Raw genomic sequence first — 12,576 nt, 5'->3', positions numbered from 1 at the left:
CTGCTCCCATCAGTAAACAACCGCGACCTTCCCCCCGGTGAGATAAGCAGAAGGCTGCCCAGCGCCTGCGCTGCAGCCACGGCGGGGCCAAGGTGCCGCCGGAACCTTCCTTCCTCCGTGACTCTGCCCTGCAGGAGCTGCTGCTGGCATGTGCTGCTGGCAGGCGGGCAGGGTGGCACGGCACAGCCCCACAGAGGTGCCACCCGGCCAGGTCAGCTGGGCACACGGCAGCATCACGGTGGGGAACTGGAGCAACTGCACCAGCAGGTCCTGCCTCACAGCCAGCTCCCAAAGCAGCAGCTACACAGACTGTCAGACAAGGTCTGGAAGCCAGGAGAGGGAGGAGGAGGTCACAGAAAACTTGAGAGGTAAACCACAGCTGAGAAACACAAACTGCAGGAACACGCAAGGGGAAAGCAGCCCAGAACCTGCAAACCACAGAGCAGCTGCGAAAGAGGAAATGGATGAGGAGTGGAGGGGGGGCAAGGGGGCACATCTCCTGCCTTGTTCCAGCTTCCCAGCACCAGTGCTAACCTACAAGCAAAGCCTCTCCAGAAGACTTGTTTTCCAAGCTGTAACTGAATTCAGTGCTTGTTTCTGAAAGCTTCCAGGAGCAGTTATTTACAGCTTTTAAAGCTAGTTACAATTGATTTGAAACTTCAGCTTCAAACCACAACCTCCATTCCCATCTCTTCACTGTTTTCTGAAAAGAGATGGGTTTCCAATGGAGGAACAAGGATTAGCCCTCTCTACTGATGCACATCATCCTCTCTGCCTGTGGACACACTACACAACCTTCCACTTCCCAGAGGGACGTCGGCTTTTATCTTTGTGCTGCTTTAGAACACAGAAGCTATCAGACGAGAATCAGGGTCTGCACAGTAAAGTGTTAATCTCACTGTGATTAACCTGGGAGATCCCTGTGGATCCTGCAGTTGCCTACTTACTTCTGAGAGCCTGCACAGCCAAGGGCAGACACAGTGGTTTAACTGGTCACACCTTTAACAAATGTGTACCACCACCCCAGACAGCAGCTCCAAAGCACTATCTTTTTCTGCATTTCTAAGTCAAACACAGATTTTCCCAGAAGCTTTTCACTCCAGGTTGCCTTGGTTAGTGGTCAGGCTCTGGGCTCACTTCAGAGGAGCTCTCATTCAAGGCTGAGGGCCCACAGCAGATATGACATCACACTGCACTACCCTGAGGACTTTATGTGAACCTGGCTCAAGACTTTCAGGGAATATGCAGCCACTTCAGCTGACAACATACATGGGTCCCCAGAGTCTTCTACTGTACTGCCAGGTGGCTCCTTCAGCTGTAGTGTGCTCACACACAGCTTCCACCAGAAATGGCTGCTGCTGTATGTGTGAAACAACAACCTACACAGCAAAGGACAACAGGACCTCTCTCTGCTGGGCAGATCAGACTCCACATCATTTCGTGATATGATTCCATGACAATGAGGCGCCAGGAACCAAAGCTGCTGTGCTGGGCACCAGACCATCGATTGCTGCAGAGCAAGATTAGAAAGTGGTGCTGGTCTGGCTTTAGCTGCCCCAGTTCTGCACAGCACACACAGAGCTGCCTGTCTCTGTGGGATCCAGCAGTCTGAGCCTTTTCAGATGTTCTCCCAATCATCTGGCACCAGCACATCTAAGGGGCTCTAGGGCAGCTTCATGTCACGCTGTGCAAACCAACGCAACAGGAGGCACAAGGCACATCACAGAGCCTGTCGCCACACCCTGTAGGTCTACTGAGCCTCACGGGTTGCGCTGTGCAGCTTGGCCCAAAGCGAGCTCGTTACAAAAGCCTGCCATGGTCACCAGAACGAGAAGTTGCAGCTCTCACGTTCGTTACACAAAAGGTAAAAAAAACCCAGATTAAGAATCCTGTTGATGTAGGCTGCAGTGTTGCGAATGGTTAGGGTTAGGGTTAGGGTTAGAGCTCTTCCCTCCAGGGCCTAGGGACAAGTGCCCAACCGGGAGAGGACACAAAGACCTTCTACTGCACAGCAAAAAGGGCAGCCTGCTGCGAGCTCTCTCCCACCCACAGCATGGAAGGGGAAGGAAAGGCATTCCCTCAACACTTCACTATAACATTTAATTTAACTTAATTTCATTGAACCCTCACTGTGAGGCTGCATGGAGAAAGGAAGATGATAGCCCAGTTCTGGCAAACAGGCAGGATCTTGTCTTTTTGGAGAGCCTTAAGGAAGCTTAGTATTGCTGTCTCTAGTAGATATGGATCTGAGTGCTGGAGGAGTTGGGGTCAAGATACTGTCCACATGTCCTGTCTGTTGCCGTGACCCAAAATTTTGCAGGACTTTTTCAGGGCAAAGCACTGCCTGGACAATAGTAACTGAGTTAACATACTCCTGGGGCTTTTGAGATACCTTTCTAAACATCTTTGACTTTTTATCTTGAGAACACTACAGAATAACCTCTTTCCTCGCTGTTTCTTCCTTGAACGGAAAAGGAGGTGAGCAGCATGATAACAGTATTTACAGAAGACAAAGCTGGGAGGGTGAAATCCTGAGAAGACTCAGAATTTCCCAGCTTCCCAGAACTGGGAGGAGCCCACTGAGTAGCACTACCCAAGAATCTGGTGCCCTGCCATTCACAACACTCAGTATCCAGACCAGCACAACAGTACCCACCTGTACCGCTCCTCCTGCAGGGTCTGCATAATCAGAGAGTAATCCCTCTGGTAGCGAACCTTCAGGTCCTCAAATGACTCTTCCAGCCTCGCCTGTGTCTCTCGGATTTCTTGAATTTCATGCAGTATTGCATCAAACCCTGAGCTCTGCATATCCAGAGTGTTTGCTTTGGAGCTGGAAGCTCCCACAGGGCCCCCTGTTGTGCTGTTGGCTCCCACTGAGCCCGACGTGGCACTGGAGCAATCCTCTTCACTGCCATATTTTGGGCTTGACTGAAAGTTCTGAATAACACCTAGAGCCTTGCCTCCTGCCCCATCTTCCTGGCCTTCTTCTAAGGAGTCTTTCAGATTAGCAATGTTGTCTGCACTCCCAAACTTGTTCCTTATGAGGGAGGCAATCTCCCGGGGTTTGGAAACCACAGCTCCTGCTGCTGAATGTGTGGCTTGGGAGAAACTGGACAGCCCACCTTTCACACTGTCTACTACTCCCTCGCTAAAGCCAGTGACTTTTGCTCCAACGTCTTTCAAGCCCTGATGCATGTCCCTGAAGACATCCTTTGTCTGCCGAGGGATCCCATTCTGTTCAATCTCTCGCAGCTTCCGATGGTAATGTTCTAGCTTCTTCTGCAGCTGCAAGATGGTCTGGGCTGACTTTTGATTCTTCTTCTCAAACACTTGCTTTATACGGGCAGTTTGCTGCTTGTCTGCATTGTTAGCCAGTTTCAGGTATTCTGCCACATTATCATCACGGGCTGTTTGCTCGATCTTGATCTGCTCGGTCAGCTTCAGGATCTTCTGCTGCAGGTGTGTGATAGCCACTTTTGTACGCTGAGGATCTGGGGTCCCATCAACAGAGTCTGCATTGATGCTGCCATCAGTACTCGAGGCCACTGCACTGGACGTCTGTGCTAGGCTGCTGACTTCCAATCGCTCAATCTAAGCAAGGAGAGAGACAAGTGTAAGCTTCAGTAATAGGCAACTTTCTCTTATTGGTGCCAGACAACTTGACCAGAGGATGTAATTCTGCTTTACACACATCTAGTAAAAGCTGAGAAGAAAGCAAACCTCTCATACTGACACCACCTTCACAGCCTCCAATAACCAAAAACTCTGGTACAAAGCAAGACAAGGCACTCAAGCTTGGCAGGCTGAGCTCTCTGGAGGTTCGTATAAGCCCAGCAGCTCTCTCAGCTAGCAAGTGAAGACACAGACGGTGACAGTGAAAGAGCATGGGCCGCGGATCAAGCACACTGCAAACCCAAGCTACTCCCAGCGCTGTCTGTAGAAAAGCAAACAAGAAACCCGAGAATCAGGGACGCACTCCAGAGCGAAGCAAGCGTCCTCCGAGCGCTCACAGTCCGCCTTGCGGGACCGCCGGCATTGCGCCCTGCGAGCAGGCAGAGCGGCAGCGAACTGCGGAAGGGCCAGTCCCGCGTCCAGCAAAGATCAGTTACAGGCTGCTGCAACGCAGCCGGACCGCGCGGGTACCCAGACACACGTCTGCTGGCCCGGACGTGGCCCGGCTGCTCGCCCAGCTCCTCCCGCCGTCCGGGGCCGAGCCGCTGCGGAACCAAACGTCGCTCAGCCCCGGGCTGATGCACCCCTGCCCGTCCCGCGGTACCTTGACCCGGCCGGGCAGCAGCGCCCGCTCCCCGTGCATGGCTCCGGCCGGCCGGCCGCCCGCATGGCTCCGGTAACGCCCGCGCCGCCGCGCCCCACCTGGGCCCGCCCCGGACAGAGCGGCCCCGCGCCCGCGCAGGGCGCCCCGCGCCGGGAGGGAGGACTTCCGGGGCCCCGCGCCGGACAATCGCGCCCGGAACAGCCTCCGCCGGCCCGGCTGGGCAACCGCGGAGCGCGTCCGAGAGCGAGTAACCGCAGGCAGCCGGGAGCTCCTGGCGCCTGAAGGGGGCTTTGGACAGGGGAGCGGCATGCTGCGGGGAGACAGGGCCCGGTGCAGTCAGGCCCCGGCAGCGAAGCGAATGAGAAGCGTCTGTCCCGTAGCCGCCGGGGCCCTGCGGGCAGCGGCTGCTGCAGGACGGGGAGTTCCTCATCTGTGCCCTCTCGCTTCCCAAGGCTCCGTCCATGACAGTCCCCGCGCACACTGCCCGGTCATGCCACACCTCTCCTCACACCACCAACAGCCGCTGCGATGACCGAGGTCTGGCCGCATTCTCAATGGTAACGTCTACAACTGACACCTGATTTCCAGGGCCGAAACCCCTCGCTTGATTGGAAACCTCTCAGCCCCCGAGGGTGCCCTGGCCTCTGCAGAGGCAGTCAGCAGCCCGGTAAGACGCTGGGTGAAGAGAGTGCGATTTGTACCCCACACATCTAGCAAACAGTCTCGATAGAAGCTGGCTTTCCTCCCTGCACCCAGCAGCTTGATTTAACCATGGGCAGCAGCCCCGACTGTTTTACTGAGACAACCACGACCAGCTAACTCACAGTTTCTCCCCAAACGCAAACAACTTCCACGTCTGCCCTGTGACCGCGCACTTTACAAAACAAGGTGCTACCAGAGCAAGCTTTATCCCTCCCTGCTGTCAACCTTTTCTGTTTGATGGAACAGACCTGGCAGCATGCCCTGTGCTGCAGAACTCTGGCCAGTGCCCAGCAGGGCCAGCATGGACCTTCCCAGCACCTTTAAGCTGAGGTGCTCTGATTGCCATCACATCAATCCAACGTATGCAAAACTCAGCTCGAGGAGTTCTGTTAGTTGCTAGAACAACAGTATCAGCTTTCAGTCTGTAGTGACTGCAGAAATGTCACCCGCTCTCCTGAGAAGGTTTAGTTATTGAAACTCTGCCTCTCTGGAATGGAAAACAAGTGCTGGGAGTTCACCCTGATCCATGGGACCAGCAACATGCATGACATTGGCCAAGTACAGAGCACATACCTGTCTCTGAGATCTAGAGACAGAGGAATTCTGAGGGGTCTTGCTGCATTTGTGCTGCTTCAGAACCCAACTTAAGATTTTCCTGTCACTGATCTGATTTCTTTGTACGGTCTAGAATGAAGCAAAGATCCTGTGTGCACTGGGCATGCCTGACCTAGAGAGCATCAACCAGCTCCCTGTGGTGGAACTGCTCAGCAGCTTAGCACAGGCTAGGTCTATGTGCAGCAGCACACAGCAATGTTTGCTGCTTTGCCAACCACCACCATCGATAATGCTGCACAGTGCAGACCCTTCCCTTCGGCATGCTGATACAACCTGAGTTCTCCTCTCAAGTGCCTTACAGAACAAGCTGGCTGCTCACAAGGAGCCCTGGCAGCCCTGTGCAATCTCTGCACATGCTCCACAGGAAGGGAATTTTGGTATTAATGGCAGATGAAAAAAGGAAAGATCCACAAACCCAATGCAAACTTTCTAGAGAGTAATTTGGAATAACTCTTTCCTCCATGAATAAATAAATACTTTGTACTGCACAGAGACAGATGCCACAGCAGCACTGAGCAGCGTCCCACGCCAGTGCTGACCACACTGGGCTGTCAGCTCTGCCACAGCACGGATTTACTGGCAGCTGCAATGTGCACATGTGGTGTCACAAAACGAATGGGAATTTACCTTGCAATAGAGTTTCTATCAAATTATTTACTCCCAGTTGGGTCTAATTAATGTATGTGTGGATAACTACTATTAATTACATTAATTGTAAGCTCTTGTACACAAGTTTTGTGAGGGAAGGGAACTAGAAACTTTCCACCCTTTTTAAGACAGGTGACACCAGCCTATCCCCCCAGGTTATCCTCCCATAGATGTGGCAGAACATAGAGCAGAGCGAGCCACGCTGGGAGGGGAGGCTCGCTCTGCAGTGACCAGCCGTGGGGGCACTTCTGAACTAAGGAGAAAGCTTTCTCCAGTGCAGAAGCGGATGGCTGTACAAAGCGCTGCTCTGGAACGGAGCTGGGATAATTTCAGTGCTTTATCCGTATTGACAAAGCTTTAGAAAGGGAAGAGTCAGCACAAAGCAGATCCCTGGGAAATGACAGTGCCATATTATTGACTGAAGATGACTGGCAATCTGTCCTGAAAAGCCACTGGCAAATGAAGCCCGGTAATGGCCACTGCTTCTCTACAGAGGGACTGAAATTCAATTAGCCACCCTCCCTTGCAAGGCCATTTCCAAGTGTACTGACTGCTTTGGCACTGTCCCATGAACCGAATTAAATTACATCAGGACCTTCTGCTTTCTCCTTCAGGTCTCACCAAATTCCTGGCACTATCAACACTTTCCCTCCTGCAGAAGTCATTCCACGTACTTACTCTGCAGCAGCCCCAAAAGAACCTGTGATGTTGCCTTTCAGCATTGCTGAACACTAAAGGCAAGGTTCACCCTCCACAGCCAGCTCAGGAGCTGCAGGCAATGCAGGCGCTCACAGAGCCCACAGCTGTTTTCTTACACAAGCAGGGAGCTGGCTTGAGCAAACAGCAGGGTTCAGAGCAAGCTTCCTGTAAAGAGACTGCTTAGCTTCTTCCTCCTCCTCCTTTGTCTGGAGCGTTGGAAATATGACTGGAAAGCACTGCAATACTTGGAATAAAAACATATAGGATGAGGTGAGAGTGGAGCTGCAAATGCTGACAGGTGGGGAGAGCAGGCCCAGAAGGCAGCTCTCAGTGCTCCAGGCGCCCAGATTAATCCTGCTCCCAGTGATCCAGCACCCTAGAAGCAGCAAATTCTCACTACCAAAATATGCAGGAGCTGCTCTTTCCTTTTGCCTACTGCGCTGAAGGCAGTCCAGTGACACAGGCAGACAAACCCTGGAGGGTTTGTTAGAGGCTTCAGGCTTCTTGTCTGGAAACAGCCCTCATTAACAGCATCCTTAGCATACAGCCGGTACGAGCTACACAGGCAGTAGCTTTGGCATGAGGCTGTGACTTGCCAATCCATCCATCAGGTGGGCAGATGGTCTCCTGCTCCAGGCACAGGCAGCAGCAGAGACCTGCAGGCTTCCATGGCAGATACAAGACAGTTCATTAATAAATAAGCTCCCTAAGAGCTTATGGAGAATAAAATTAGAGGGAAGAAGCCGAGAGTATCCTTTGCATCTCCCCACACCAGTAGCATCCACCAGTGCATGTCTAACTCCTGTCACTGCTCTGCTGGACCTCACAAGACTCAGACCAGCTCACTTAGCACTCTCAGAGCACCCATCCTGCTGGACAGCACAATCCCACCCTTCAAGTGACACCTCAGGAGTACAGTGAGTGTCATCTCTGATTCAAACTAATGCTCAGTGTAGGTACTTACTGCTGACTCCCCTCAGGCCTCCCTGCACCTCCAGCTGGACACAGAATTATTTACTTCCTCTGCACTTGAACGGGCTCCATCTCTCACCCACAGACATTGCTGGTCAGCTTTGCCAGCAAATGCTCTGAGCTGTCCCCATGACACTCCTAAATCCAAATCAAACCCAGAACTGGCTCAGGCATGCAAAAAAACAGATGGACAGCTCAGGGAAGCCTTGCTGCGTATCTTTCATAGTACAGCTCATTAGTTAGATTATAAGTGGGGTTTCCAAAAGAGATAAACAGTTTTTGCCTGTGAGCAATTAACCCTCAAAACGGTGGGAAGATCATCCCAGTTCTGGAAAAAAAAACACTGTGAGAAAAATTACTCAAAAACAAAACCAGGAAAAAAATCCAATTCAACTCCTTTGGCTGCCTAAGATCGCAATCAGAGCAGGGAACCAGCACTGGGAACACCAGAAGGAAGCAGCTTTGTATCTGACTCACAGCAGTTAAACACTAGTGGGTGGCAATGGCCACATCAGGGGTGTGCTCGTGTCACATCTGCCACTGCACAGCCACGCCTGCAGGTTCCAGCACGGCCAGCACACCCTGTGCAAGGGGGAAGAGATGGGAGATCCCCAGCAAGGGACAGACGGGCTTCTGGCAGCTAGCAGAGCAGTGGCTCAGCATGTGCTGGAGCCTGGTGGGCAATGGACGGCTCCCTTTCTCTGGTGGGGATGCCAGGGCCCTGCCGGACTCAGCACTGGCACAGCAGGGGACAGAAAGGACAACGGGTCCCTCAGGGCTGAGGTGCAGACTGGCCTGGGACCCAGGCAGTGATAAGGATCCTGGAGATAGTTTTATCCACAGGAAGATCCCAAGCCTGGCTCCACACACTACAGGAGGGAGAAGTCACCTAGGACTGCCTCAGGCTGTGGCCTGGGGTACAAACCCTCACCCATCGCTTGTTATCTGGTAAAGCCAGCTGCAGTGGGACTCTCCCAGGGCTCTGTCACATCATTCGATATGAAATGAACAGGTGACTTCCCACACTGCTCCACATGCCAGAAACAGAGTTCAGCTACACAGCAGCCAGCTGCATATCCCTGCTATCTGTCAGCAGCAGAAATCCCCAAAGGAGACTAATATTTCAGCTCCAGCAGTCACTGGGGTGGGGGCAATGCTGCAAGGTGCTGCTGCCACGTGACATTGCACTTGCTGTGTCAGTAAGCACTGCAAGTGGCATCTGTCACAACCAGCACAAGCTCTTTCACAGAGGTGCCTCAGGAGAGGCTCTGCTAGTGCAGTGAAACCACTGGCCATGGGCAATCCCTGCAGCACAGCCAGCTTGGCAGGCTCTGCACCTTTCCTGCTTGAACCCACCTGCTGGGGGCACCACGCCTCTGGGCAAGCAAATGCTGTCCCTTACTAGCTGACTAAAAGGTATCTGAGCTACAAAGCTGACCTACATCTTTCCCACCAGTGGCTCTGCACACTCACCCCGATGGCCCTCAGCCAGGAACAGCAAGGTGACACAGAACCTCACTCAAGCTGTCTCCTCAGATGGATGGACACAACAGGACCAGGCACCAGCTCTGCCCGCCAGCACTTATTTGCACCCTACAGAGAGAAAGTACTTACACAGGACCGTGCCACAGCTCTCCGGAGATGTCTGTGGCCCTTTTCATGCTGTTTAGACTTTCCAGTGCCACCAGAGACCTTCTTGATCTCTAGCCCCTGAAGTCTGGAGTAAGTACACCTCAGTTCAGCAGCCCAGTTCAGCAGTGGCTTTCCAAAGCTACAGAGACTGGCTGAGGACATCATCTGTGTTGGCTGAGTGAACATATACACAATGAGTAAGGCAAGCCCAGGGGAACTAACGCAGCATCTCCAAGGGACCAGCAGGCAAGACAAGGGCTTGCAGGAATCTTGGCTTTGAGGTTGCAGGTGAAAAAGGTGAAAAGCAGTTGCAGAGTTTTAATCAAAGGGGACTGCCAATCAGGCCAGAAGTTACAACAATAAGGAGAGGAAATGAGGTAAACCAAACAAAAGGTATAGGAACTGAGAGGGTGGATTTGCAAGCAGGTTTATCCCAAGTTTTTATCTGAAAGCAGCTCTGCAAAATGAGCATTTATAGGTTTATTAGGAGGGGCTGAACTCTGTTTTCCCAATATGTCCAAATCACATCTCCTTACCTTAGAGACAGAGTCATTGTTAACGTTTCCCAGAGAGCAGTTTGCAGCTGCTGTCAGATAAATCCAGAACATTACTGCATCTTACAGACTCTGTAAAGAGCAGAGGACACTGGGGCTGGAATCGGGGGGAGCAAACATCTCAGTGTGATCACTGCACAGAGCAGCCACACAGAGAAGCAAAGTTCCCCTTGCTCAGGAGAGGTTTCCCTGTTGAAGTTATACATGCAAGCCCACTCCATGTATTTGGTCTGAAGGGCTCTTGCGTGTCTACATGACTGCACCACAGACTGTGACTGCAAAAGCCAGACTGGGACCACCTGAACCCATCGACAGTTTATACACAATGTAAGTATTTCAAAACAGCAGGATTCATCTTTCCTGTGAACACATTTCTTCGTCACCTCTGCACAACACTTCTTGACATATTGTCTCCTTTTTCAAAGGCTTTTCAGTATCACAGAGTCCATCAGCTAACATTAGAGTTGCCAGACAGCTATGCAACAGAGATGACCTCAGACTCCACTCCTGTTCAGCTCCAAGGACTGCAGCCTGCTCCTGCATCAACACCAGCTAAACCCACAGGATTGCTCTACATGGTCAACTGCTCGCCAAGGACAAGGAGAGGCAATGTAGGCAAGGTCAGTCCCTAGAGCACTGGGACACATGCTCCCCAGGGCTGCAGACACCTGGCACGTGCTTCAGAAGCCAGGGAGAAGGAAACAGTAAGCAGTGACACTTCAAGGAGGAAGGTGAGCTCCAGGGATGATGAATACCCAGCAGAGAAAGGCATCAGGGCATTTGTCTAGAAATCCACAGGGAACACTGGATTAACTAAATACTGGAATCACTGTGCTGCTTTCAGTATTCTTGTAAAAATCCAGAGGCCTCACCCTGCAACTGCTTTTCACCTTTTTCACCTGCAACCTCAAAGCCCAGGTTCCTGCAGAGACAAACCTGACCACAGCAGCATCTCCACAACACAGGCTGGAAAGCTTCTCAGGCTGCCCTGGCAGCAGGACTGCCCACACCCAATCTGGAAAGCACAGAATGTGGTATCCTATGCTCTTTCCATCCACTTCTCCCTCCAGCTCACAGCAGTGATACATCAGCCTGCTGTTACACATGCTGAGATGTGAAGCAGACAGATCTAGCTGCCTGGGATGAGGACTATAAACAAATCCCTGCTGCCTTGCTGGCCCTCTTCCTCAGCAGCTTGTGCCTCTCCAGCTCTGTGTTTCTAACAGAGCTGCTCCCAAAGCCGACCTGTGTGTCACTGTATTATGAAGACTGATGGATGGAGTGACAAAAATGCACATGTCCCAGTGTAGGGGATCTATATCTTCCCAAAGAAAAAGGAACCTGTTAAATACACGTGGTTAGACACTCATGCTTCAAACACACCAATAATACCATGCCATTTCCCACCCAAGTCTTCTGCAGGTAATCAGCCCTCAGCAAGCTTACAACGGCAAAACAAAACCTCTGCATCTTTACTTCTTTCTTCTCCAAACACTGGAGCCACAATGCACTGGAGAGCTAACTGCAGTGACTCCATGAGAAGCATCCTCTGTTCTGCAGGAGGAATCAGTGTCAAAGCCCTGGCTGTCTCTCTCTCTCCCACATTCACTAAGTGTGAGGGGAAATAACAGCTTGCTGCTACCACAGAGGAGTGCAAGGGCAGTGCTTGCTTGCACAGCTAAACCGAACCAAAGCACTTGTTCCTGAAGGTCACTGGCTCCATGGGAAGCAGAACACTTTTTTTTTTCCACGTGGAGGAAAGTATGATCCTGCAGTTTGATTACTACTGCCTAAGAATATATTTTGCACAGCTGAACAAGAGGTCTCATTTCAAAACCTACCAGCCCAAACACCTCTCTGACAGGTGGCTGCATTTACTAACCCCTTCCTTTATTCTTCATTTTATCCTACAAGCCAAGCCCCAGCACAACAAAACCCAGAACCCCCCCAAAAGCAGTACCCTGTTTGATCCTATTTATAAACTGCAACACTCACTCTAAAAGGAGCCTTTCTCATGCTTTAGAGCTTCCCAAGTGCAGAAAAGCTATATAAAAAACAGACTCAGCAGCAGTGCCTGGAGGAAGACGCAGCATTTCCAAGACTGATGCCACAAAACGAGGTCAAGTCGTGGTGGAGGTTTAACTAAAACAGCCAGATAAGATCACGACTGCTGCTCCAGCGCTCTCCACGCTGCTCTCACCTTGGTGGGCTCGCAAAAGTCCGTCTCGCAGCACACGCAGGCACAGCAGCACCACATGAACATCTCGGCGAGGCCATCTGCACCCTGGCCCAGACGCTGGCTGCCGCCGACCCGGCCCGGGCCCTCCGCCCGGCCGCTCGCTGCACAGCCCGGGCAGCACCAGCGCCGAGCCCAGCATCGCTGTGTGCCGGGTCAGAGCTGTTGCTGCGAGCCGACAGCCCTGCCAGAGCTCTCAGGAGATCTCTTCCCCAGGGCTGGTGCTGCGCGATTTAAAGCTG

The 12,576-nt window shown here is 52.2% G+C and overlaps 1 protein-coding gene across 12 annotated transcripts in view; it reads right to left on the bottom strand.

Moving 5' to 3' along the window:
- The window catches only part of TMCC1 (transmembrane and coiled-coil domain family 1), a 127,071-nt gene that overhangs the window by 10,476 nt on the left and 104,019 nt on the right, over positions 1–12,576 (bottom strand). For 11 of the 12 annotated variants that reach the window (XM_064156088.1, XM_064156085.1, XM_064156089.1 and 8 more), the window contains one exon: positions 2,657–3,591. In XM_064156088.1, coding sequence (XP_064012158.1) covers positions 2,657–3,591 — 935 coding nt within the window. Of the gene's footprint in view, positions 1–2,656; positions 3,592–4,276; positions 4,474–12,576 lie in introns of those variants that run through there. The other variant, XM_064156096.1, reaches the window with a different exon arrangement.

The sequence above is a fragment of the Pogoniulus pusillus genome, chromosome 16 (genome assembly GCF_015220805.1).
Source record: "Pogoniulus pusillus isolate bPogPus1 chromosome 16, bPogPus1.pri, whole genome shotgun sequence".
Classification (NCBI taxonomy): Eukaryota; Metazoa; Chordata; class Aves; order Piciformes; family Lybiidae; genus Pogoniulus; species Pogoniulus pusillus.
This window is presented reverse-complemented; position numbering and strand designations above follow the sequence as displayed.